General features: G+C 39.2%; 1 protein-coding gene across 1 annotated transcript in view; it reads right to left on the reverse strand.

Moving 5' to 3' along the window:
- Positions 1-25012, reverse strand: part of LOC126176668 (alanine aminotransferase 1-like) — a 55533-nt gene that overhangs the window by 21488 nt on the left and 9033 nt on the right. The window contains exons 2-6 of the mRNA XM_049923827.1: positions 8430-8519; positions 8210-8318; positions 7953-8083; positions 6208-6321; positions 5957-6086 (exon numbers count right to left, since the gene is read on the reverse strand). Coding sequence (XP_049779784.1) covers positions 5957-6086; positions 6208-6321; positions 7953-8083; positions 8210-8318; positions 8430-8519 — 574 coding nt within the window. The remainder of the gene's footprint in view (positions 1-5956; positions 6087-6207; positions 6322-7952; positions 8084-8209; positions 8319-8429; positions 8520-25012) is intronic.

Here is a 25012-nt window from a genome sequence, read left to right on the forward strand (position 1 = left end):
CAATACGCCAGTCACTACTCTTGATGAACTGTGGTATCATGTTGAAGCTGCATGGGCAGCTGTACCTGTACACACCATCCAAGCTCTGCTTGACTCATTGCCCAGGCATATCAAGGCCGTTATTACAGCCAGAGGTGGTTGTTCTGGTTACTGATTTCTCAGGAGCTATGTACCCAAATTGTGTGAAAATGTAATCACATCTCAGTTCTAGTATAATATATTTGTCCAATGAATACCCGTTTATCACCTACATTTCTTCTTAGCGTAGCAATTTTAATGGCCAGTAGTGTATATAATTAAATGGCAATCGCACAGTATAAAAGTCAGCAATGGGAACCTCATGATGAGTGACTGTAATTGTAGTGTAAATGTGCTCAGAACAAGTACAGGTGTAATACAGTAAACTCCCAATTATTCAGGGGAATGTACATGAGAAGACACACAAATAATCAGAAAACATGAATAATAAAGATATTTTCAAACATGCATCCCTTGTTTGAAATTTTATCTCAGTTTTATGCATAGGTGCTGAAGCCTGTTTATTTCTTAAAATGGATGGCAATGTCAGTGTGTTTCTGAGAGGAGTTGAATTTTTTTTGCATGGAATTTCAGATTATTCTTGGAGCAATAATGTCATTGTACCGAAAGCTCCTCTGGCCTTTATAATCTAGCAGAGTATCAACATACTGCAATGTGGTTCAGTGACTGACAAGGTCAGTGTCCTCATCCCTATCTTTACATTCAGTTTCCTCTTCTTTGTTTTGTTATGAAGCAGCAGTGACAATTTTGGCATTACTCATGTATTGGAAGCCATTTTCGCATGCATCAGTCATCAGCCACTCATTCAGGTTTCCTCCATTGACATCTTCGAAACTATTTAAATCTGTTGACAGATTAATTACTTGTGCAGACATTATTTCTTCGCAACTAAAACCTTGAAAATTACTTTCTTCTATATCTGAAAGAATTTTCATCCAGCTTCACTTCCAGCCGTGCATCAGAAATTCCATGCATGGGATCTAGAATTGTCAACTGATCCCAGAGCACCACCAAATCATCCCATTAACTATTATTCTCAGCAGATGAGCCCAGCAGTATTGTTTTACTGATGTGTTTACTGGTCTGTTGGCTATATAGTGGGAGCCAATTAGGTGGTAAAAACTTAGTTATGACAGATCATAATCAGATCCAAGAATCCGCTCATCAGGATGTGAAGGAGCATTAACAAGCAATAGAACAGCCTTCTGTGGCAAGCCATTCTCTCCTAGAAATCACTGAATTTGTGGTACAGAAGTGTGTGGAATCAGTTTTGAAAATTTCACTAGCCTTTCATGCAACTTTTTAGTTTTAGTTATGCACAGGGAGGTCCTTAGCTGTGATATCTTTGAATGCTCATTTTTTTAGTATTATTATTGTTATTTTCCACTCACTAGTAGTTTCACTTTGTGGTTCCCAGGAGGATTAGCTGTCACAAAATTTTGATGTGTTCTTTAGATGACTTATAGCCAGGAGCTTCAACCTTGCTCTTAAAAGCAGGCATTCTGGTTGGTAGCCATTTCCTATACAAACCACTTTTCTCTGCATTATAAATTTCATCTGGTGTGAAATTCTCTTCTTCCACAAATTTCTGGAACTCTGCTTGGAAGGGATCAGCTGCCTTAACATTTGAGGTAAGCCACTCTCCTTGCACAGTAAGTTCACCATTCCCATAACATTGTTTGAATCTGGTTAGCTACCCAGATGAGGCACTAAATTTTCCCTCTAACCCTAGAGCTTCATGGAAAAATATAGCTTTTTTGACACTTATTGCACTTGTAACAATGACACCACCTTCTCATTTTTGGCTAAAGCATTGCAAAGTCATCAAATGTAGCTCTCTTCATGCTTTTTTGTGCAGGTGGTCCATTTCCTGATAAAATCTTATATTTTCTGCTTATCCTTTTTAATGTCCCAAACAGTCTGCAATCAGCACTTAGCTTTGCAGTAGTTTTCCCCTTCTCAAATCATTCAAATAATCCTAACTTTCATTTTAATGTCAACACATTTCTTTTGTTTCTCTGTAATCTCTTTTAAAAAATTTCTTTTAACTTGCTTCATTGACATTTACACATTGTTTGACATCAGGAAACTGAAATTTGTCTTCCATTTATGTGGAACAGGCTGGCCAGTAACAATGTACATGTTACTTTTTTGTCATGTGGCAGTCGTTCAAACAATGGGAATGGCAGTTTTTGTCACATGGTTGTTTATTGCTGTTTTCTAGAGAAAACATTGCAAATCCTTTTTTTTTTTCCATGCACTAATAACTCGCAAACTTGATAATCTGCACACAAATAGAGTGGAATGAATTAACTGTGTGATACAAAAGTGTTGGCATGTTGAAACTTCTTCATTATTGGCAGAATATTGTGGAAAGAAGTGAATTATAGAACAGTCTGGGAGAATAGACTGGCCATGCACTGTAGGTTTACTATCAGAACTTTAGTTATGAGGACATGTACCATGGGTGTAGATTTGCCCTCCAAAACTGGCTACTCATGAATGGCTAATGCCTAATTTTGGAGTCAGCCAGACTACAAAAAAGAGCAGTCAACTATGATTCGGTAAATAGTATGGGGATGGCTTAATGTTTTGTCATTTTCATATGTGGAGTTCAGTTAAATGATTATAGTTTCTTTTTTGAAGTAATGAACCAGCTGATAAAATTTTTATGATCACAATATAAAATTATAATGTTCTGAATAACTTACAGAATGAATTTTCACTCTGAAGTGGAGTGTGCATCGATTTAAAATTAATTAGCAGATTAGAACTGTCTGTCGGATCAGGACTTACATCTGGAACCTTTACATTTTCCTGGTAAGTTACTGAAGGTACTGGTGGAAGTAATGGTCTGAGATCAGATCGTGAGTCATGCTTTGATAGCTCAGTCGATATAGAACTTGTCTGTGAAAGGCAAAGGTCACAGGTTCAAGTCCAGCTCTGGTATATGCTTCAAATCGGCCTGGAAGTTTAATTCCAAATAGTTATTTCAGTTTCTTTGATGTATATTTGAACTTATTCCAATAATACACAAAAATAAAGATTGTAAATAAATCATTTGAAGAGTAAGATTCATAGCATTATGTGTAATCGTTGAAAACGTACATAACCAATCTTGACAGGATCCTGTATCAAAAAGATGACACTTAATGACTGAAGTAGTAGCAGGATAGTTGTTAAGTTCAGTTCTGTGGTCAAGAGTAACGTTTTATGCTGAGACTAAATAAAGTAATGCCAATAATGACAAATCTGAACAAATTAGTTTTCAAGAATACCAGAAATTATTATGTCCATGTAAAAAATTAAGCAGAATCTGGGGCAGAAATGGAAACTAGAAACATCAGCCTTCTGTGAGTTTTTGAGAAGACTCTTGACAAGAAATAATATTGGCTGTTTGCTTTCATCTCAAGTGGCAACCATCTGCAATTGAGAATGAATCTTTGACAATTCCAGCCACTCATGCCAGCAAAGCATCAGAAAAATAAATGTCAGTCACAGTGCTGAGAGAAAAGCCTACAGCCAATCATAAGTGAAAAAAATAAATAAATAAATAAAAAATAAAAAATGCACAGCATTTTATTTATTTTGGCAGAAGGTGCAATTAGAAAACTGAATTTTGAATATATTTAATGGCTGTGAACAGTTGGAGCTGCTTTACACTTAGCAGCTGGCCATCAGCAAGACAGTCTAGAGCATGAAGAGCAGGGTACCCAGCATCAGTGCTCAGCATATGGCATATGAGACACTGCCTCCAAAGTTGTGCGGACACTGGTCTAGTAATGTGCCAATATCTCCAGGGTGTACTGTGGGTTTGAGGAAAGTTTCCACTGCCAGAGTCAGCTGCAATCAGTAACAGCATGTTTTTAACAGGGGTCACCATTGCCTGTTACAAATTGTAGCAGGATCACATTATACTAAATCAACTGTGATTTCAATTCCAGACAACAGTCACTTTTACACATCATAATCTGTCATCTCAGTATTCTACCAGTAACCAGAGTCTTTACAAATTATAAGTTCATGAATATTTTCCCCTTTTCTCCTATTTTTCTGTTTACTTTACTTCCTCTCTTCATTGTATGAAGTCAGTATAAACTACACTTAATGCTGGATGCAGAGAAAATATGTGTGATGTTCTTATGCAACATTTCTAGGGCAGTTTCATGTAGTATCTTAAGTTTTGCTTGTATTATTACAATATATATGAGACATTTCATTTTGTTGATTTAGGCAAGATGTGACTTATTTTATGTATTTTCAGTCTCTGATGTCTTAGGCAGTTATCCTGAAGGGAAGTATACCTAAAGTAGACAAAATGTTTCTTCAGCAGAAGGTATCAGTAAGAATATTGTGTAAAATATAAAACTGTAACAAGTTGCAGAAGCCTTTTTAAGAATCTTGGAATTCTTATACTCACCTCCCAATACATTTACTCCTTAATGGTTTTTGTTGCCGATGATAAATATCAGTTTCAGCAGTTTGTGATATGACCATTCACAGTATGAGACACAAAAATAATTATCATGTAGATTGTACTTCCTTGTCTAGTGTTCAGAATGTTGTTATGTAGGATATTTAACTAGCTCCCATGTATCAGAAAGCAAGAAATTGGAATACTATCAATTTGAAAAAAAAATTTAAAGAAAACCTTGTTAGTAACTCAACAAATTATTTGAATATCTAGATTCTGGGACTGGAAACGATTTTTGGGCACATGACAAAAAGCAATGTTTATTAAAAATATTGTATGAAAAATGAATGATGTACTATAAATAGTAGTTAGTATTAATTATAGATGTAAAAAATACTTTCTCCAAAACATACCATTCCAAACAAGTTGTAAATTTTAAGCTAGTGAAACTGAGAAGGCACCAGCATTTCTTAAATTACCACCTTCCTTACTAATTTACTCAATTAAATTTATAAGGCATAAGCATGAATAAAATTAAGTATTTTAGTGATAAATTTCTTGTCCAGCATGATGATTCCAAAACTGTGGTAACAATTTTGAAGAAAATGTCAGCCCTTGTTGCACTTTTCTTTTTACTTTAAACCACAATAGGTTTTGGCCTCCAAGACACCCTGTGCCTGATTTATACCAATAGATAATGACCTTGGGTTGGGCCCAAAGCAGTAATGCTTTAAAATAAACAAAAAATAAAGAAAATTACACCTGCTGCTGACATTTTCTTGAAAATTTTAGTGATAATTTATTGTTAACACAGGACAAAGATATAATTTGTATGATGTCTTTGTCTCATGTTAATGTATACTTTCACTCGTTCCACATCCTTAATGTTCTCCTTCTTGATGAGATCTATTGACTACTATGAATGAATGAATGAGTGAGTGAATGAATGCTTACAGTATTAGAGAAGGAAAGTTGCTATTCATCATATAGCAGAGATGCTAAGTTGCGATAGGCACAAAAAAAGATTCACACAATTTTCGACCATTAGACACAAGTAGACACATAACTTGCACACATGTCTGCAGTCTCAGATAACTGAAACCACACTGAGACTGAGACTGCAGACGTGTTTGCAAGTTGCGTCTGCATGAATGTGTGTGTGTGTGCGTGTGTGTATGTGTGTGTATTGCTGACAAAGGCCTCAATGACCGAAAGCTACAATTATGTGAATCTTTTTGTTGTGCCTATTGCGACTCAGCATCTTCCTATATGGTGAGTAGCAAGTTTCCTTCTCTAATATTGTTACGTTCCATCCTGGATTTTCCATTGTTTGAATGGTTACTATAATATAAATGATTTATCACTGAAAAATAAGTATGTTCAAACTGTAGATGTAGAGTGTCTGCTGAGACCTAAGAAACCTTGGAGGCCCTAATCTGGCCAGAGTAAACAAGTGAAAGCATAAAATAAATCAGTAAGTAAATGTTTCTGCTTTACCATTACCTGTTGGATTTCCTGGATTTATAATCACTATAGCACGAGGGTTACATACTTTTCTAGCTTCATCTAAGGCACGTTGCAGCTCAGCTAGATCCAAGCCCCAGCAACTTTCTTCCTCTAGATAATATGGTATCTAAAAAACAAAATCTTGCAAAAGGAATGACTTCCACAGCTCATTCATGTGCAAATTACTGAACACAAAACACTCGTACAGAAAGATTAAAGAAGAGCAAGACCAAAATAAATTCACTGACCTGCACCATGTTAAATTCTGAAAGAGTAGCAGAATATAAAGGATACTGGGGAATTGGAGTCATGACACCAGCCTTTTTCCCATTCATTTCTCCTATCAGCAAGTACAGTACCATCTGAAACATCAATATCATTGATAAGAAAATATTTTTCACTTTTCAGTTATTGTTAATTAACAAATATGTGTATGGGCAAGGAAGGGGTTGTTGCAGTGGTGTGAGTGGGCATGGAGTGTACAGTCATGTGTGTGTTATCACATTCCTTAACACATTCAGCACTATGCCCGTACACTATACGAGCACACATGTATCGGCCATGTGGACAGCACCTTTATCCCATATGAGCACATCTTTTCCGTCCACTGAAATGTGTTTGCTACATGACTGCTGCCTGTAGGATAGCTGTAGTAGTTCACATTTTGTTCACTAGATGCAGCAGCAGTCTATTTACAAGTGTGCCTTCACTGAACATGTCGTATGAACATCAGACATTAACTTTCAGAATTCTCATGGAGGACAGAAACGTGTTACCAAAAAGCTTCAAAACAAGGAACCTTAATTTCCCTCCCCCCTCCCCCCCTTCTTTTATTCAAGCAAAACAATGAAGTGGAAAAAAATTTCTTTCACATTTTCTCAGTCTACTGTTAATTGTTTTATTTTGCAGAAGGAAGTCACCAAGCAGAATATATTTCAAGTGGAATTTATAAAAAAAAGTTAGCTTGGACTTGGTAGCTGCAAGAAGAGACATTAGACCACTGGAACCATGACTAACCATTAGCCTAGATAGAAATTTTGTTCGCTATTTTATAGAAAAGGTACTACCCACATCCAACAAAGTAAAAAACACATGCTACTGTGAAATTTGTTCTGATGAAGGAGGGTAGGAGGACATGTTGAATTGCAGACAGGCACAAAGAAAAGATTGTTATATATTAAGCTTTCAGGCTAAACCCTTTACTGGAAATATGAAACACACATGCATTCACATAAGCAAACACACCTCATAAACAGATGACTGCCTGAGCAGCGAGAAAAAGCACTCACGTTTGTAGGTGTTCTTTCTTGTGCAAATATATGTGTGCTTCTCTTTCCTGACAAAAGCATTGTCTGAGAGCTTAATGTGTACCGGCCTTTTTGCTGTACCTGTCTGTTACTCAATGTTTCATCTTTAAACTGAGTAGCAATCTGTCCTTTCCATAATTGTTGATATTCCAACGTGGACCTTCCAGTGTTTGAAAGGAAGGAAAGAGACTGTGTACAAGAAAAGAAAGCAGTTGATGGGGCAAAAACTGCAATGTTTGACTTTGTGTACCACAATGTTTTCAAATTACCATTTGGAAGTAAATTATCTATAAATTCCATGTAATCTTTCTTGTCTCACAGTATGAATTTTTTTCAATCTGCTTTAAATCTTTGGGAGCAAATGTAACACCTTTTCTGGGTGGTGGTGGTTGTGGTGGTTGTGTGTGTGTGTGGGGGGGGGGGGGGGGGGTGAGTTTTTTCATGTTTTGGTAATGCTAATACACCAATACTGATGTGAACATATGTATAAGCAAGCATATTTCATAATTTATAAATTATGGGGTTTAAAATGCTGCTAGATGTGTGCCTCTAAGATGCTTTACCACTGAGTGATGGTTCCGTCAGTTTGCTGGAAATTACCAGTTCACCTATGCAGTCGAAGGGGAGGGATAGCAGTGCTGAATGTATTAATAATTTAATGACATCACAATTAGCAGTTTTGCTACCTTTATGCCTGTAGTCGCGCCACATGTCATGACAATATCCTCCCAAGAGCTTGGGGCACCATCTCTCCTTTCTATAAATTCTGCTACATGTCTACGGATCACTTCAGTTCCAGCAGATTCAGGATAAGACCCTAGAAAAATTTGATGAAGCACTTTTCAAAAATACTAATGTTGCAAATTTGAGCTGCAAGACAGTGAACTTAATAGGTTAGAGTGATTGAAGTAAATAATTTAGTATTAAAGTCAGTCACACAAACCCACACTGCCACCTGGACAACTAGCCAGGATCTCTTTGACTCGATATTTTACATCGTAGGGAAACCTGGGGTCGTCCAATAACACTGGATATGAAACCATAGCAAGCACCTAAAATAGATACTCCAGTAAAAAGACAATATTAATATATATTCATAATATATAAATGTCATTTGGAAGTAAATTCATTGCAAAATTTTTAAATATATTTACTAAAGTTACCTGTCTAACAAATGTGATAGGCACTTGCCCCATGCCATGGCAGTCACCAATGTTTGCTTTAATAACTTCTGTAAATGGTTTCTTGACACCCTGCACAAAACAACCAAACAGTAACAAGTCAGTTAAAAACAACAATGGTTTTTGAATTACAATATGTATAGTACTGACAAGACTCGAACAAAAGAGAGGGGAGGGGTGGGGGTGCGTGTAAGCTTGAGTGGCCCGTTCCACTCGTACCCCCCCTCCCCCCATGCTTGCCCCCCCCCCCCTCCACAGGCAGACACACACACACACACACACACACACACACACACACACACACACACACACACACACACACACAAAGTAAACTATTTAGCTTTCAGTCTTTTGTTATGTGGCCCCTATAACACTAAATAAATGAAAGGTGAGCCACTCACATTGCAGCACACTTAATTCTCTAGCCAAAGAGTTGTAATTCGCAAAACAAGTAATTTTAACATCTGTGCTGCTCTCAGATTGTCATCTGCAAAACGGAGGGCAGGTCTCCACTTACAGTTACAGTTATGCTGTTTCAAGAAGTAAAAGACACTTGTTAATTGGAGCCACACTGCAATGTGTTTACTACAGACACTAAAAATAATCTCATACTATGGTAGTATGAGCCAATGCATAATCAAAAATGGAAATGGGTCTTTGAAAAAAAGAAATTTTTAGAAATGATAGTTTGTCAGTCACTGTTTATTATCTCAAGATTATTGGTTTCACACACTGTTGCCAATCTTCAGAGCTGTTAAACATATAAATATAAATGATAGTATGATGTTAATTCTGAGTTAAGTATTACAAAGCTAACAAATTTTTATCTTTTGACAAAACTCATAGCTGTAATCAATACATGCACCCTACTGTAAGTTCAGGAGACACAGATCATTTTCCCAGATCATTTTCCTAGATTGTTACCAACTTCTTACAGTTTTTATGGTATTATAGTGTTTTTATAATGTTTGTTGGCTAATTATCTTTAAAAATTATTTAACTTAGATAGTATATATCCACTTTAAACAATGGAAAATCCAGGATGGACTGTAACAATATCATGAGAAGGGAAGTTGCTACTCTCCATATTGCAGAGACCATGAGTCATGGATAGGCTCAACAAAAAGACTCTCACAATTAAAGTTTTCAGACACACACACACACACACACACACACACACACACACACACACACACACACACACACAGATATATATACTTCTTTTTGGGGGAGAGGGTGGGGAGTCGTTCCGGTCCTGGGTGTGGGGGGACTTGCCTTGGATGGGGGGGGGGGGGGGGGGACAGGTGTGCACTCGCACACGCGCGCATATCCATCCGCACGTGGGGAAAGAGGGACAGGTCTGCACTCATGCACACACACATATCCATCTGCACATATATGTGTGGATGGATGTGTGTGTGTGTGTGTGTGTGTGCAAGTGTGTGCTGTTGTGGTTCGCAGGAGAGCCAACACCGTGTTACTAGAGGACGCCGAAAGGCACGCGTTTTAGCTCACGCAGGCTGGCGTGAGGTCTGGAACAGGACAAGGAAATTAGAATTTAGAAAAAACAGATGTAGCTGGTGGAATACTTAACTTTAATCCATTACTGGTGAATGTCGCTCTTGACGGTACATGATTTACAGTATCAATAGTAACTGGTAATGGCGCCTTTCTAGGTCGTAGCAAATGACGTAGCTGAAGGCTATGCTAACTATCATCTTGGCAAATGAGAGCGTATTTTGTCAGTGAACCATTGCTAGCAAAGTCGGTTGTACAACTGGGGCGAGTGCTAGGAAGTCTCTCTAGACCTGCCGTGTGGCGGTGCTCGGTCTGCAATCACTGATAGTGGCGACACGCGGGTCCGACGTATACTAACGGACCGCGGCCGATTTAAAGGCTACCACCTAGCAAGTGTGGTGTCTGGTGGTGACACCACATGTGCCTGTCCTTTTTTCCCCCCTAAGGTAAATCTTTCCACTCCCGGGATTGGAATGACTCCTTACCCTCTCCCTTAAAACCCACATCCTTTCGTCTTTCCCTCTCCTTCCCTCTTCCCTGATGAAGCAACCTTGGGTTGGGAAAGCTTGAAATTAACGTGTGTGTTTGTGTGTTTTTTGTCTCTATCAACATACCAATGCTTTCGTTTGGTAAGTTACAGCATCTTTGTTTATATATCACACACATGACTGAGACAGTCTCAGGCAACTGAATGACAGTGTGGTTTCAAGTTGGGTTAAGGAAGTTTGTAAATATCTTGAAAGGTTTGACATTCAAGAAGTTCAGATTTTAAATAGGGATGTATTTTGGACTATGGTTCAAAATTTGGAAGGATTTCAAGTCGAAAGAAATAAGAAGACTGGAAGCACCTGGATGGATGAACAGAAGCAACAGCACAGCGTCCATATGAAGGAGCACTGGAGAAAGAGGGCACTTCAGACAAAGAAGAAATAGAATTGGTGATCCTAAGTGGTCAATTCACAAATAAAAAAAATAGAGAAAGCTGAATTTCACAAAGTATCTGAATATGAAAACCATGTTATTTCCTACAGAAAGATTTTCATTCTCCCAGGACATCATAATATGCTAGCATTCAATGAGTTCTATAATCCTGCAACAACTGATGACAGGGATGTAGACCTATAATTGTGTGCATTTGTCCAAGGGCTATCTTGAATGATGGGGGCATTTCTGAGTTGCTTGGAACCCTTTGGTACTCTAGTACTTATTTGAAACTGTTGTCAAGTGGAAAATAAGTTCTTCATACACGTATATTGTACGGATAGGTTGAAGTTTGGTATACTGGAAGTCAGAGAAGTGTGATGATAAGAAAAGCAGAACTTCTGGTCTGAGAGTACAGGGATATAAATACAAAATAAAATAGTGGTCATGCAGGAGCATGTCTAATAATAAATAAGAAAATAGGAATGGGGGTAAGCTTCCATGAACAACATAGTGAATGCATTATCATATCACATGGAGCCATTAGTTACCACAACAGTACAAGTTCATATGCCAACTAATTCTGTAGATGAAGAGATTGAAATAATGTGTAATGAGGTAACAGAAATCCTTCAGATATTTAATGGATGTGAGAATTTAATTGTGATGGGGACTGGAATATGACCATATGAACAGGACATGAAAGAAAAATAATAGGAGAACATTGACTGGGGGAAAGTCATGAGAGAGGAAGACACGTGGTAGAATTTTGCTAATAACATAATTTAATAAGTAGCAGTAATGGGTTTAAAATCATGAAAGGAGGCTACATATTGAGAGATACCTGGAGGTACAGGAAGATTTAAAATGTACTACAGATTTTTAAGACAGAGATTTCAAAACAAGATTTTGATACATAACATTTATAAGGAGAGAACTGGACTCTGACCATAATATATTAGTTATGAAATGTAGATTAAAACTGAGGAAAAGCAGAAAAGAGGGAAATTAAGGAGTTTGGACTTTGATAAGTTAAAAAAACTAGCAGTTGTTGAGGGCTTCAAATGGAGTGTTAGGCATCAATTAACTGAAACAGGAATAAAGAAGGCCATTAAAGATGACTGGGTAGCTTTGAGAGATGAAATAGTGAAGGCAGTGAATGATAAAATAGCAAAAGAAAAAGAAGGCCCAGTAGAAATCTTTTCATAACAAGCAAAATATTGAATGCTATGAATATAATAGAGGGAAACATTCCATGTGGGAAAAATATATCTAAAAACAAAGATGATGTAACTTACCAAACGAAAGCATTGGTATGTTGATAGACACACAAACAAACACAAACACACACACAAAATTCAAGCTTTCGCAACCAACGGTTGCTTCATCAGGAAAGAGGGAAGGAGAGGGAAAGACGAAAGGATGTGGGTCTGTATATGTGCGGATGGATATGTGTGTGTGCGCGAATGTATACCTGTCCTTTTTTTCCCCATAAGGTAAGTCTTTCCACTCCTGGGATTGGAATGACTCCTTACCCTCTCCCTTAAAACCCACATCCTCTTGTCTTTCCCTCTCCTTCCCTCTTTCCTGATGAAGCAACCATTGGTTGCGAAAGCTTGAATTTTGTGTGTGTGTTTGTGTGTCTATCAACATACCAATGCTTTCGTTTGGTAAGTTACATCATCCTGTTTTTAGATAGATAAAGTATTGAATGCAATTGACAAAAGGAGAAAATACAAAAATTCAGCTGGTGACACAGGCAAAAGCACGAAAAATGAGTTGTATGTGATGACTTTAACATTAATTTATAAGTAATTGTGCAAGAAAAGGAATGTTGGAAGAGGTTTTAAATTACTATTTTCTAATGCATAATTTGTTCTTTCCAACCAAAGTGTAGCGGAACAGTTGCACAACTATAGACAACATTCTTGTTCATTCTTCATTAATAGAGCAACATTCCATTAGTAAAAGCATAATTGGCCTTTCAGATCATGACACACAAATTTTAACACTAAAAGGGATTTGTGTATGCTCACATTTTATATATAATTACAAACTGTTTAGAAGTGTGTGACGAACAGCACAAGGTTGAGTGTTTAAAGTCTGTAAAAATATTACTGTTGCTGTTAAGTGAAATATATGTGCAGTATTTAACAATAACTTTCTGAGTATAACAGGTGAATTAAATAAAAACTTTTTTTTAAGGAATCATATGACACTCTTAGAAAACAGCTTTTGATGACTGCCATTTGAAATAAACTTCTTTGTTACTGACAAGGGAGAGTTTGACTCAATAATTAAATTGCTGAAGACAAAGAACTCTCATGGATATGATGGGCCATCTAGCATAATACTAGGGTATGGTGCTGTGTATGTTGGCCCAGTACTTAGCCATATTCATAGATTTCCACATAGGAATGGTCAATTTCCTGGAAGAGTAAAGTACTCAGTAGTGAAACCATTTAAAAAAAAGGAGAAAATGATAATGTTGACGATTTTAGACCTATTTCTACAACATCAAAGTTATTTATACATAAGGGTAATTAGCCATTTCAGTTCACATAATTTGCTGAAATGTACAGTTTGTTTGTATAAGTCGTTTGACAACTGACAAAGCTTCATTCTCTTTTCTCTGCAACGCAATGGACATGTTAAATAAAAAGCTTCTAACACTAGGTGTCTTCTTTGATTTCACTAGGGTGTTTGATAGTTCTGATCAGAAAATATTATTGCAGAAGTTGGACCATTATTGAATAAGAATAGCAGCTCACAATTGGTTCCCCTCATATTTTAAGAACAGACAGCATAAGATAATTCTTCACAGTATAAAGAATAACTGTGATAAGGAGTCTGACTGGGCATGATTAAGTGGGCAGGTGCCTCAGTTGTCAGTGCTGGGACCACTGCCATTTCTTACATGTGTAAATGATATGTCTTCCAAAGACAGGTAATTCCAAAATATTTTTGTTTGCTGATGACTGAAGTTTTGTAGTGAAGACTGTTGAGTGCAGCATAGGCAGTGTATCAAATAATGCAGTTGTGGACCCAAGTTCATGCCTTGTAGAAAACAAATTTATGCTAAATCACAGTAAGATTTGGTTTTTACAGTTAATAACACACAGTTAAACTAAAACTGACATTTTGATTACACAGAATGAGCACATGTTCAGTGAGTCTGAACAATCCAAATTCTTAGGTGTTCAGACAGATGGTAAGCTATCACTGAAAGCCCAGGTTCAGGATCTTGTTCAGAAAGTGAACGCTACTATATCGACTTTTACAACATATTTTCATAAGTGATATCCAATCTGAAGTTAGGCTACTTTGCTTATTTTCATTCACTTATGACACACGGAATAACTCTTCCCATTCACAAAGGGTATTTTTTACTCAGAAATGGACAGTTCAAGCAATATGGAATGTAAGTTTACTATCATCTTGTTGACCCCTGTTCCGGAATCTGGGAAGTCTGACATTGGCCTCTTAACATATATTTTCTTAAATATCATTTGTTGCTAACTAGATAAGCTTATTCCCAAGAATCAGCAGCTTTTATTCAGTTAATACTAGGCAGAAATCCAATCTGCATTTGCATCACACCTCCCTGACTCTTGTGCAGAAAGCCATGCAGTATTCTGCTGCATCCATTTTCAATAAGGTACCACAAGAACTTAAAAAAAATCTTAGCAGTAATCCATTCAATTTCACGTCTAAGTGAAGAATTTCTTCATGGCTTACTCCTCCTATTCTGTTGGTAGCTAACAGAAAAAAATTAAGACAATTCCTTTGTTATGTTTTTGATTATACTAATATATACTCAGCATCTTGTCTGAATAGGATACATGTAAGTTCTTTTGATCAGTTATTAACTTTTCTGATGTTAATTTTATGTACTGACTTCTTCCACGAATATTTCAATTTGCTCCTCAGTTTGGACCTACAGAACTAAAAGTGTAAAATAGGAAAAGAAACACAGATGTCTAAAGAGTGGGATTGACAGGCAGTGCAATATCGCAAATCAGGAATGGCTAGATGAGAAATGCAAGGATGTAGAAGCGTGCATAACTAGGGGAGAGATAGATGCCACACATAAGGAAATTAGAGAGACCTTAGGGAGAAAGAGAAGCTGTTGTATGGATATCAAAAGCTAAGATGCAAGCCAGTACTAAGCAAAGAAGGGAAAGAAAGAAATATGGAAGGAATATATAGAGGCCCTATGCAAGGGAAATGAACTCCAGTATAATATTGTAGAAAGGGAAGAGGAAGCTGTTGTGTTGTCTGAACAAGACACAGCCAGGGCAAAAGCACCACAGGCACAAAGATACGAACTGGTGCCGGTGCCATAGAGACTTGGCACTTGTGCAAGTTCCACCAGCACCACGGGTGGTGCTGAGGAGGAAGGTATCGATTTCGCCTTGGCCAATTGCCGACCAAGTACAATCTGCCATGACCGGACAACAACAGACAGAAACTTGCTCAGAAGGTAGAAGAGCAGCTCTCGCTCACTTGGTTGTAGATCATCATCCAGGGCTGACTTAGATAGGGAACGCCATACAGTGAACTCTTAGAAGCGAACAGACAGTTGTTGTAATTGCATTTGCCATGTACTGCGAAGTTTACCTATGATTATTTGCACTAAGCCATTCAAGACCCTTTTTGTGTTATATTACAAGCAGTGTTGCAGACTTCATTATTTGACAAGTCACAAAAATAAATAAACTCATTTGTGTGATTTTTGTTACTACTTTCTTGGAGTGTTGTAGAACCTTCGTTTTCCTACCCTGTTACCTGACACTGGGGCATAGCTGTGTAATAGTGTCACGGAGAAATTGTCTTAGTGGTGTGCTGCACCAGAATACGTTTTAGGAACTCATAATCTCTGCCTACCGTAACAACGGTGGCAACAGAGCCTTCACAGGAGTAACGATGAGGCCTTTACAAAACTGGCGACAACGGTTTACAAAATTGGCGACGAGGGCTTACTAAAGAATTAGAGGAAGATGAGATGGAAGATATACTGGGAGAGTTATTTGACAGACAAATGAGAGACCTAAATTGAAATAAGGCCCCGGAGTGTACAATATTGCATAAGATCTATTTGGGTCCTCGGGAGAGCTCGTCGTGACAATCCTATTCCACTTAGGGTGCAAAATATGTGAGAGGCGAAATATACCATCAGACTTAGAAGAACGTAATAACACCAAATACAAAGACGGTAGATGCTGGTAGGTGTGAATATTAATAAACTACCAGATTAATAAGTCATTGGTGCAAAATACTTACACGAATTATTTACTATAGAATGGAAAACTGATAAAAGGCTAAGGACGGTTTGGGCTTTTGGTGAAATGTGGCAACATGTAAGGCAATAGTGGTCCCGTAGTTTCTCTTAGAAGACAGGTTAAAGAATGGCAAACCTACACGTTTGGAGAAAGTGTTTGATCGGAATGCCCTCTTTCGATACTCAGAAACGGCATTCCCCACACTCGCGCATCGAAGATGTCTTCTCGTGTGTGAAGGTCCTACGATTATTGCGTTAGAACAATGTACCACACTCGGTCGACCGTGTTTAACATTTAAAGATTTACCTCTATGTACCACTACCATAAAGAATTTAGAGTGAGATAGTGTTATACTGGTGCCATCCGCTTCCAGACAGGGGATTGTGCATGTGTATGAGACTCAGCTGCTCACCCGTCCAGCTAGTTCCTTTCAGAATGCTGCTGTTTACCACTACTTAATAACTGACCATCAGTGAGTTGAAAAATGTTAATGCCAGCTTAGCAGCTGTTATAATCTTCGAAGTTATTGTAAAAGTGGAGAACGCTCAACGGAGTACAGAGGTGCATTTCGCCAAGTCGGAATAGGACCGACGTGAGAGATCGAAGATCTGTCGTCGACGGTGTACGAGACACATTCTCGAGACGTCGATATCTTCAGCAGTACGAGCACGACACCGGTCGTCGACGTGTACTCTGTCTGATCAAAAGTATCCAGAATCGTGTAGTGTGGAACTGACCGCCAGATACCGAGAGAGGCAGACGTGCCAGTATAAGAGGAGGAGGGGACTGTAACAGCAGAATGGGATGGTCACACGAGCTCAGTGACTTTGAGCGTGGACTAGTCAACCGGAGTAACAAATCCACCAGGAACATTTCAACCCTCGTAAAGCTGGCCGAGTCAACTGTTGGTGATGTGCTGTGAGATGGAAGCAACGTGAGGGAACACCAGGCAGGCCTCACGTACTGACAGACGGGGAAACAGTTCCAAAGTTCTTCCAGCTGTTCTACCAGCACGGTGACTGTGTACAGCTACCTAAAAAGAACGGCGTACTACGGTCGGGCAGCTCCTCGTAAGCCGTGCATTTCTACGGTCCGGTCCGTATTATGTGGTGATTGAGATGGTGTAAAGAGCGACGTCACAGTACAGTGGATGACTGGAAACGAGTGATTTGGAGTGCTGACTTACAATAGATCCTGTGCCAGTCTAATGAGAAGGGTTTGGGTTTGTCAAATGTGTGGAGAGAATTATCTGCTGTGATGTGTAGTGCCAACAGTGAATTACAGAATAGAGTAAGGGAGTGTTTTTCATGTTCCCCTTATTGCACTTAAGAAAATATTAAATGCGAGAGAATATGTACACATTTTACATCATTGTGTTCAGCGCAAAGTAGAGGAACAGTTTGGAGACGACGACTGTTTCTACTGGCATTATAGTGCATCCTGCCACGAAGTAGCATTGTTCGTGCATAATACTAGTCCTGAAACGGACTAGTCTGCCCAGAGTCCTGACCTGAACGAAATGGAACACCTTTGGCACGAATTACAATGTCGACCTAGCACAAGCTTCCAGTGTCCAGCATCAGTACTTTTTCTGCTTTCGGTTGTTGAGGAGGAATGGGCTTCCATTTCTCCAAAGGCATTCAGATACCTCATTGAAAGTGTCCTCGGTAGAGTTAATATGATGTTCACTAACTGGTGTTCAGATACTTTTCATCAGGTAGTGTATAACGAAGTTAACTTTTGAAAACTCTGCACATTGCATGTATTTAAAATTCGTGGGAGGTGGATTAATGATAGCATGTTGGCATCAAATTTCACAACAATTCTGCCCAACACTGTTGTGGACGTGACACACGACAGCAAGGTCGTCACCTCTCCTCTTACCTACATTTTACCTCTCCTTTGTACAGTCATCAGAACCCCATAACATCATTGAAATAGTGCAGTTTTCCGACAGGTCGGCAAGAAAAACATTTTAGACACTTTGGCACTCAGAATCGATACAAAACGTCCTCAGGAGGTGGGTGGCACGAAGAGCATCAATGAAACAACTCCTTACCACAGGGCGTTGATTCCTACACATTTTGCATTCGAAAATGACAAAATTCGGCTTTGCTGACCTCCATCCCCAGACGTTTCAACCCTATTCTATCGACTTCGTAGGGCTGCAGTCATACTGAATGCGATGTGACCCCTTTGGAGTGAAGTGCTACCACAGTTTGTGCTCTGCTATATGAGGTGGACCGTTCAAATCCATTTGATACGATTCGAACGTGATCCAAAGTAGTGAAGGGCGTTTGTGCTGTTTCAGCCCCCCTGTTCCACAGCTTCCTGTGGCGTCGTCATAGAGGGTGCAACATTGACATGTGCATGAATAAAACTGGTAAAGGGTCCCTCTAACACGCCAACTCGGCAACACTGTCTTTGTTGAACCGAGACTTGACACCCGTGCAGCCAAGTTGTGCCCCGTGTGGCTGCTCATGCGTCTGAGGGCAGGCAACCCCACCTGCGAGGTGCCGAAGGGGTTTTCTTTGTATCCAGCGTTATCTTCTGCTGCTTTCTAATGCTGCCTTTCAGGCCATCTATGTTCGTGACTTTCAGTTAGATTTAATCTAGAACTCATTCTTAAGCTTACCAGCATGGAAGAATGCTGTTGACGCAGGTGTTATACGATTTCAGCTCAGGGGTAGCAAAGCTAGTGGCACTAGTTTCTGCTCTTGCAGCATATGACATGTGACCTATTGAGGCATACAATTTTTCATCACGATTACAGTTTCACCAAAATAGAAATCAATAAAACACTAACATTGTCACTTTGCAACGATAACTTATTTCATTGGAATAACAACTAACTGAAAATTAACTTTGCCCCCACACGTCACGAAACAGCGAGATATCACACACTTTGCACCTCAAAATTTAATGAATTTTAATACAAATGCGATTTACCACATACATTCATAATTTCACAAATACGACGTACGTTGGTGGGGATGGAAGCGAGATCCATATTCGGGAACCTACTACAAAATTCATAACGGCACCCAAGGAGCGCAGGAAGAATAATCGTTTAAATACCTCTATGCGTGCTGTAATTAACTGTAGTACAAGTCTCAGTGAAGTTTAAGTGTGTCAGGGAAGGCCAGTGACCATTTGTTGTTATGTACTTTGTAACGACGTTGTCTCTCTGCCGTGCGTGAGATTTATAACATTTTTCATTTAACGAAGCTTCCTCGGGGTTGACTACTATCCTTTATGCAGTTGCGTTTTGAATTCTATGTATCGGACCTATGAACCATCTTCCACTGATTATGCTATCTTTGCACGCAGATGGATTCTGGTCCATCTATAGACATAAAATTAATGATCTTATTACAGTTTGCAGCTTCTTAGTGAAACTGCAGCATCGCTGTCGAGCAGCTAACCATCTTCCTTAGCAAGCTGCACAATCAACTGTACTGTTCTCAAATACAGTACGAGAGTTTAACGTCATTCCTATTCAGAGTTACTGTGTGCTATTAACAATAGTATGTTAACTGCGAGTATTTAGGATATTCTAAGATTAAATTTTCATTTGAATATTTGATTTTTCAGAGAACTTTGATTAGAATTTTTCTATCTGCGGTCAGTTGGAATTAGGTTGTAGTGTTATAAGTAAAAACTGTGAGAGTACATATAATATGTAGAATTTAATGATTATCTTGTATTGCAATATATTGTATTATAATCAATGTGTTGCGCTTTGTTTAACGTCTATCTTGGTGAAACCTAGTCTTCAGTAGCAGAGTACTCCTGCCGCATCACATATGAATTTCACACTGATGGAGAACAGTGCATAGCAAACCTCGCTTACCTGTGCTGCTTGAAAACTATGCATCTACTTCTATTAGTTTTAAACGGCATGAAGATGTATGTGATGGCTGGCTCACGAGACATTGACAGGCACCGGACATTACCAGGCTTTCTGAGTTTTTTGACTACTTTGTAGATAGATGGCCGGAAAACGAAAAAAAAGTCCTATAAACCTTTGGAGTTTCTACAAACGGCGCCATCGAACGACCAACACTGTAGAAGGCTGGCACCACAGAATTAATAACATGCTTGCTAAACCAAATCATAAAATCAATGACGTACTTAAGTGTATTAAAAGAGAAGCGTGCGCGTTGTAGTGAGGGTAGAGCTGAGTACGTTAAGGTAAGCGAAAAAAAGTCTACACGAAACGGGATGAAAGGTTAGTAAAAATGTACGAAAAGGGTGATGAGGTCAGGACTTGCTTGAGAGGTGCCTCCTACCTACAGAAGCTTGACTAAATTTATCAGAAAATTAATGTGGAAATAAAAATGTACAAAATGTAAATAGCTACATATGAATAATAAAATTTAAAAAAGTATATTGATGATGCTTGTAAGCTGATTTTAAACACATCTAAATGACAATAATGTACTTGTGCCAGTCCAAAGCATGGATAAAGTGTGATTCAAATCTCAATAGTTTTAAGAACCTGGTCTCAATTCTATGGCCGGCCGTACTGTATATGGTTTTCCTTGGTTTCTCAGATCATTCGAGGAAAATGGTGGGAGGGTTCCGTGAGAAAGCCACGGTTGCTTCCTGCCCGTCCTACAACCACAAATCCTGGCGAAAGCTAAATCTCTGACGAGAATAAGAGTCGACGCGACGTAAAACACCAAACGCAAAATTTGTTTCCGCTAGCTTGGTATGACGATGAATGAAGATGCACTGAGCTAAAAATTAAACATGTCAGTGGAATGTAAACTTTGTTTCTGTGAGCTCTTGTCATTCATTTTATAAAGTTCTAAGACGCATATATATACTTTAATGACTTAAAGATAAGACATATGAGCTATTTAAAAGATATTATTGAATGTCTTGGCGATATTTGCTGCGATCAGGTTCGAGCTTGTACACAATTATACAAAGAATTACCTATTTGGTGAGCTACACATCCATTATTTTACTCTGGTTATGGCTGACGTTGATGGATTGGCGTATCTAGGTGGTTTGGTACCCGGTGCAGAGTTTTGTCACGCCCCCCCCCCCCCCCTCCCTTCCCATCCCAATTGGCAACCTCGTATATGCATATTAAGTAATCAAAGTACGATCTAACGATTTGGCAAACAGTTTTTTTATGGACGAAAACGAATTAGTGAATCGCATACAGAAAACAACTCAGTTAACTGATTATTAAGGAAGCAGATGTTAGTGACAGGTGACTAGTACGTAGCTTAGAATTTCTTCCTTCTTTGTCGGCTGGAAATTTTTAAATTACCTCGTCAATATCGTCATCTTTTGGTAGCCTATTTATTATTGTCTAACTGCTTGACTCGTAGTGGGCCCAGTATAGTTCTTAATCAATTTCACTTTTGAAAAAAAAAAAAAAAAGGATTCTCTTACATAACTCTATCAAAACCCACAAAGTTAAGAAAAATCTTAGCGCCGAAATAAATTTGGGAACAGTTTCGGAAAAAATCTTCTCAGTCGTGAAATTTGTGCAAGGATACTTTCTTCAGGAATTTCATGATAGTTGTCAACTGATTTTTGTACAATTGTGGGAATTTTCGTTTCCGAGCTTTTAATCAAATGAGTAGGATCTGAAACGGCATCTGATATACATTCCACGGTTTTGCAGCGTGTATTGGTTTCTTGTGGAAAGCTGTCGACGCACCCTTGACATTGACCTCAGTTCGCAGCGTTCTGTGTAGTACGGCTTGAAAATGCGAGCTCGGGAACCTCTAGGTACCGTCCCTCAGTTCTTTTTAGTGGACCCTTCCTCGACCCTTTTTGGGCACAGATTTTACTGGACGCAGATTTCAGTGGGCGCAGTTTTCAGTACACTGCTCAGTCAGCGTGCGAAAACGGAACTTGACGAGGGGCGTGAAGTTTAAAATTCGTACATGCACAATTGTAGGGCAAGGTGGGCTACAGTGGCCACTCTAAGAGAAACTGAATTTTCACGAAACCATGTCTATTGACAGAAGCCTGCCGCTTACACATTTTGAATGTACATGTTGTGAGATATCATACCAAATATTTTGAAGTAAAAAACAAATCAGTGTGTAGGAACTGAATGCATTTTCCTGAAGGCTCGCGTAGTGGCCGTTTCTCCCTGCTGAGTGGAGTAATGTGGCCAGCCTCATCTCAACAGCATCTTACTGCTTAGCCCTTACTGCCGTAGTATCTCAAACAATACTTAAAACGGTATTAAATAAAATAAATCAGGTAATTCAAAGTAGTCGGAAAGGGATGAAGGCTGTGTATGGGGAAGGGTTTGATAGTGAATCTGCTCTGCAGTGTTATGCGTGATGTGTAGACAGTAGCAGCTACCGTTACTCTTGTTGGGGTGAACTTTGCTCGATGAGTGCCGCGGCCACTTTGGGCTACCGGACACCATGTCGGTATCAGGCCGAAAAAAGAAAACAAGAAACTACGTTTGTAGGCCAAACGATCTCGTTCAAATACTTTTATGGTAGGAAAGTATTATTCTTGTTACAAGTGAGATAACAAGAATAACATAAATGGCTTAACGTTGCATGAGACAATTGAAAATCACAATCGTTTTTATTAAAAAACAACGCAACAGTCGCCCTCTGTCAAATTCACTGACAACAGTGGTGGCGTGTATCAGAACCCGTCTGAGTACCTCTCGGCACGCACCTCCACGGTGGGCGCTTTTCCCGCCCTCGCCGCTTTAGCCCCCCTTCCCCTACACACAGGACTGGTTCGAGGACATTTTTCCACACAAGTGTCTTATCATTTGGCGCTTTCCTCTCCCCCCCCCCCCTCTCTTTTGTACGCTTTCGCTACTAATAATGTGATACGCACTTAATATAAATCTTGCACTTGATCGCCGGTGTCGGCTTGGCTCTTCCAGAGGCCGCTAGCAACTGCGATACGTCCTACATGGAAATCTTTCAGTTGTAATGCGTGCGATATCCCTAATAGCTAGGTGCTCTTAACGTGTTATGTTTAATAAGGCTAGAACTTAACGCATTTAATAATTAAAACATTATCCTCATTTTGCTTACAATATTTATTATATGCCCATTAAGATCTGGTATCAATTGATGGAAATTAAAATACGTTCATCAATATTACAACATTTTCATGTACGTAAACTAATATTTTTTGTTCCGCAGTGGCCGGCCGGTGTGGCCGAGCGGTTCTAGGCGCTTCAGTCTGGAACCGCGCGACCGCTACGGTCGCAGGTTCGAACCTGCCTCGGGCATGGATGTGTGTGACGTCCTTCGGTTAGTTTAGGTTTAAGTAGTTGTAAGTTCGAGGGACTGATGACCTCAGATGTTAAGTCCCATAGTGCTCAGAACCATTTTGTTCCGCAGTGTCTGACGTAGTGGTCATGCCTTCCATAAAAATCCATAGTATTTTGCATTAATTGTAAACAAGGCGATTTTTGTCCACCGTGTACAAACTCTAGGTATTGACCGATCAGAGGACACGGAACAAAAAATGTCTAATGAACTTATGCCCGGAAATGCACGGTTCCCATGCTAGAGACTTTCATCACCTTGTACTGGCAGGTCAACTGCCTGATTCAGACGCAGCGATCACCTTCCACAATGTTAATTACAGTTTTCTCCAAGTCTGGTGTGCAAACATTTCGGTTACGTCCTTCATGATTTCCTGCTTCGTGTAACGACCCTGTTTCTGAGAACGGCAGAACAGTGTTGCAAACACTGAATGCTGTGTTTGTTGTGGGCGGGCATTGGTCTCCTGATACAGCCGTGCTGCCCACCGCAAGTTGCCATTTGCCTTTTCGTAAGTAAACACCATGTCGGAAAGCTCTCGATTCGAATAAGGAACCATTGTCTACAACACTGCACCACATCAACTACAAGGTGAGTCAGGAAGAAAAGTGCGTCGGCCACAACATTACCAATTACTATGGCAGGAGAGGGTGCTAGGGCATGACGTATGACGAACAGTACCGCCCTCTAGGAGGAAAACATGCATCTGTAACTGTGGCTGCATGGTACAGCACGTATTAGACCGCAGTCTCTGTAACAAAGTATGAGCGAATAAATGGAATCTAGCATGAAAACCACGCATATCCGGACATAAATTCATTAGACCTTTTCCGTTCCGTATCCTCTCATCAATCAATCCCTAAAGTTTATAGGCGGTGGAAAAAGTCACCCTGTATACATTTTAAACAATCCAACGGGTTCAGTGATTGCCTGCTGTGCTCATGCCTTTTGTTCAAAATCGTAGGTGCAGATTTTACAACTTGCGTTTGACTTCCATTTAGTCACGCAGCCGGGCAGGCGGGCGCTATGTCCCTCTCCTATCACCGTTGCTATGTAGCCAGTCTCTTTAGCGGATTTGTTGCATCCTTCAAGTGTGCTGTAAAACAATGCTCTCTTTGGTTCGCGTTACCCACAACATTTTGTATGTGATCGTTCCAATTTAAGTTGTAATCCCCGGTTATATAGTTGAATTCACGGGCTTTAGATTTTAGCAATTTATCATGTAACCGAAATTTTATAGATTCCTTTTAGTACCTTTGTGGATGACCTCATACTTTTTATTATTTAGGGCCAATTGTTACTTTTCGCACGATACAAATATCTTGTCTAATCATTTTGCAATTACGTTTGATCTGTAAGGTTTCCAGCTATTTTCGGTATTCGATAAGAGCGAAGTGAGGTCTTTTTGTGTTCGATAAGTCATACTTGATACTTGTTTACTGGATACTTTTTTCCTATAGAAGTCTTCAACAGTCGGTATATTACGTTGCAGATGTTCTGATTACAAACAATGTGATCTTTGGTTGTCAGCGGTATTGTCGTTGCCTGTGTAGCATTCGAGAGT

The sequence above is a fragment of the Schistocerca cancellata genome, chromosome 3 (genome assembly GCF_023864275.1).
Source record: "Schistocerca cancellata isolate TAMUIC-IGC-003103 chromosome 3, iqSchCanc2.1, whole genome shotgun sequence".
NCBI lineage: Eukaryota > Metazoa > Arthropoda > Insecta > Orthoptera > Acrididae > Schistocerca > Schistocerca cancellata.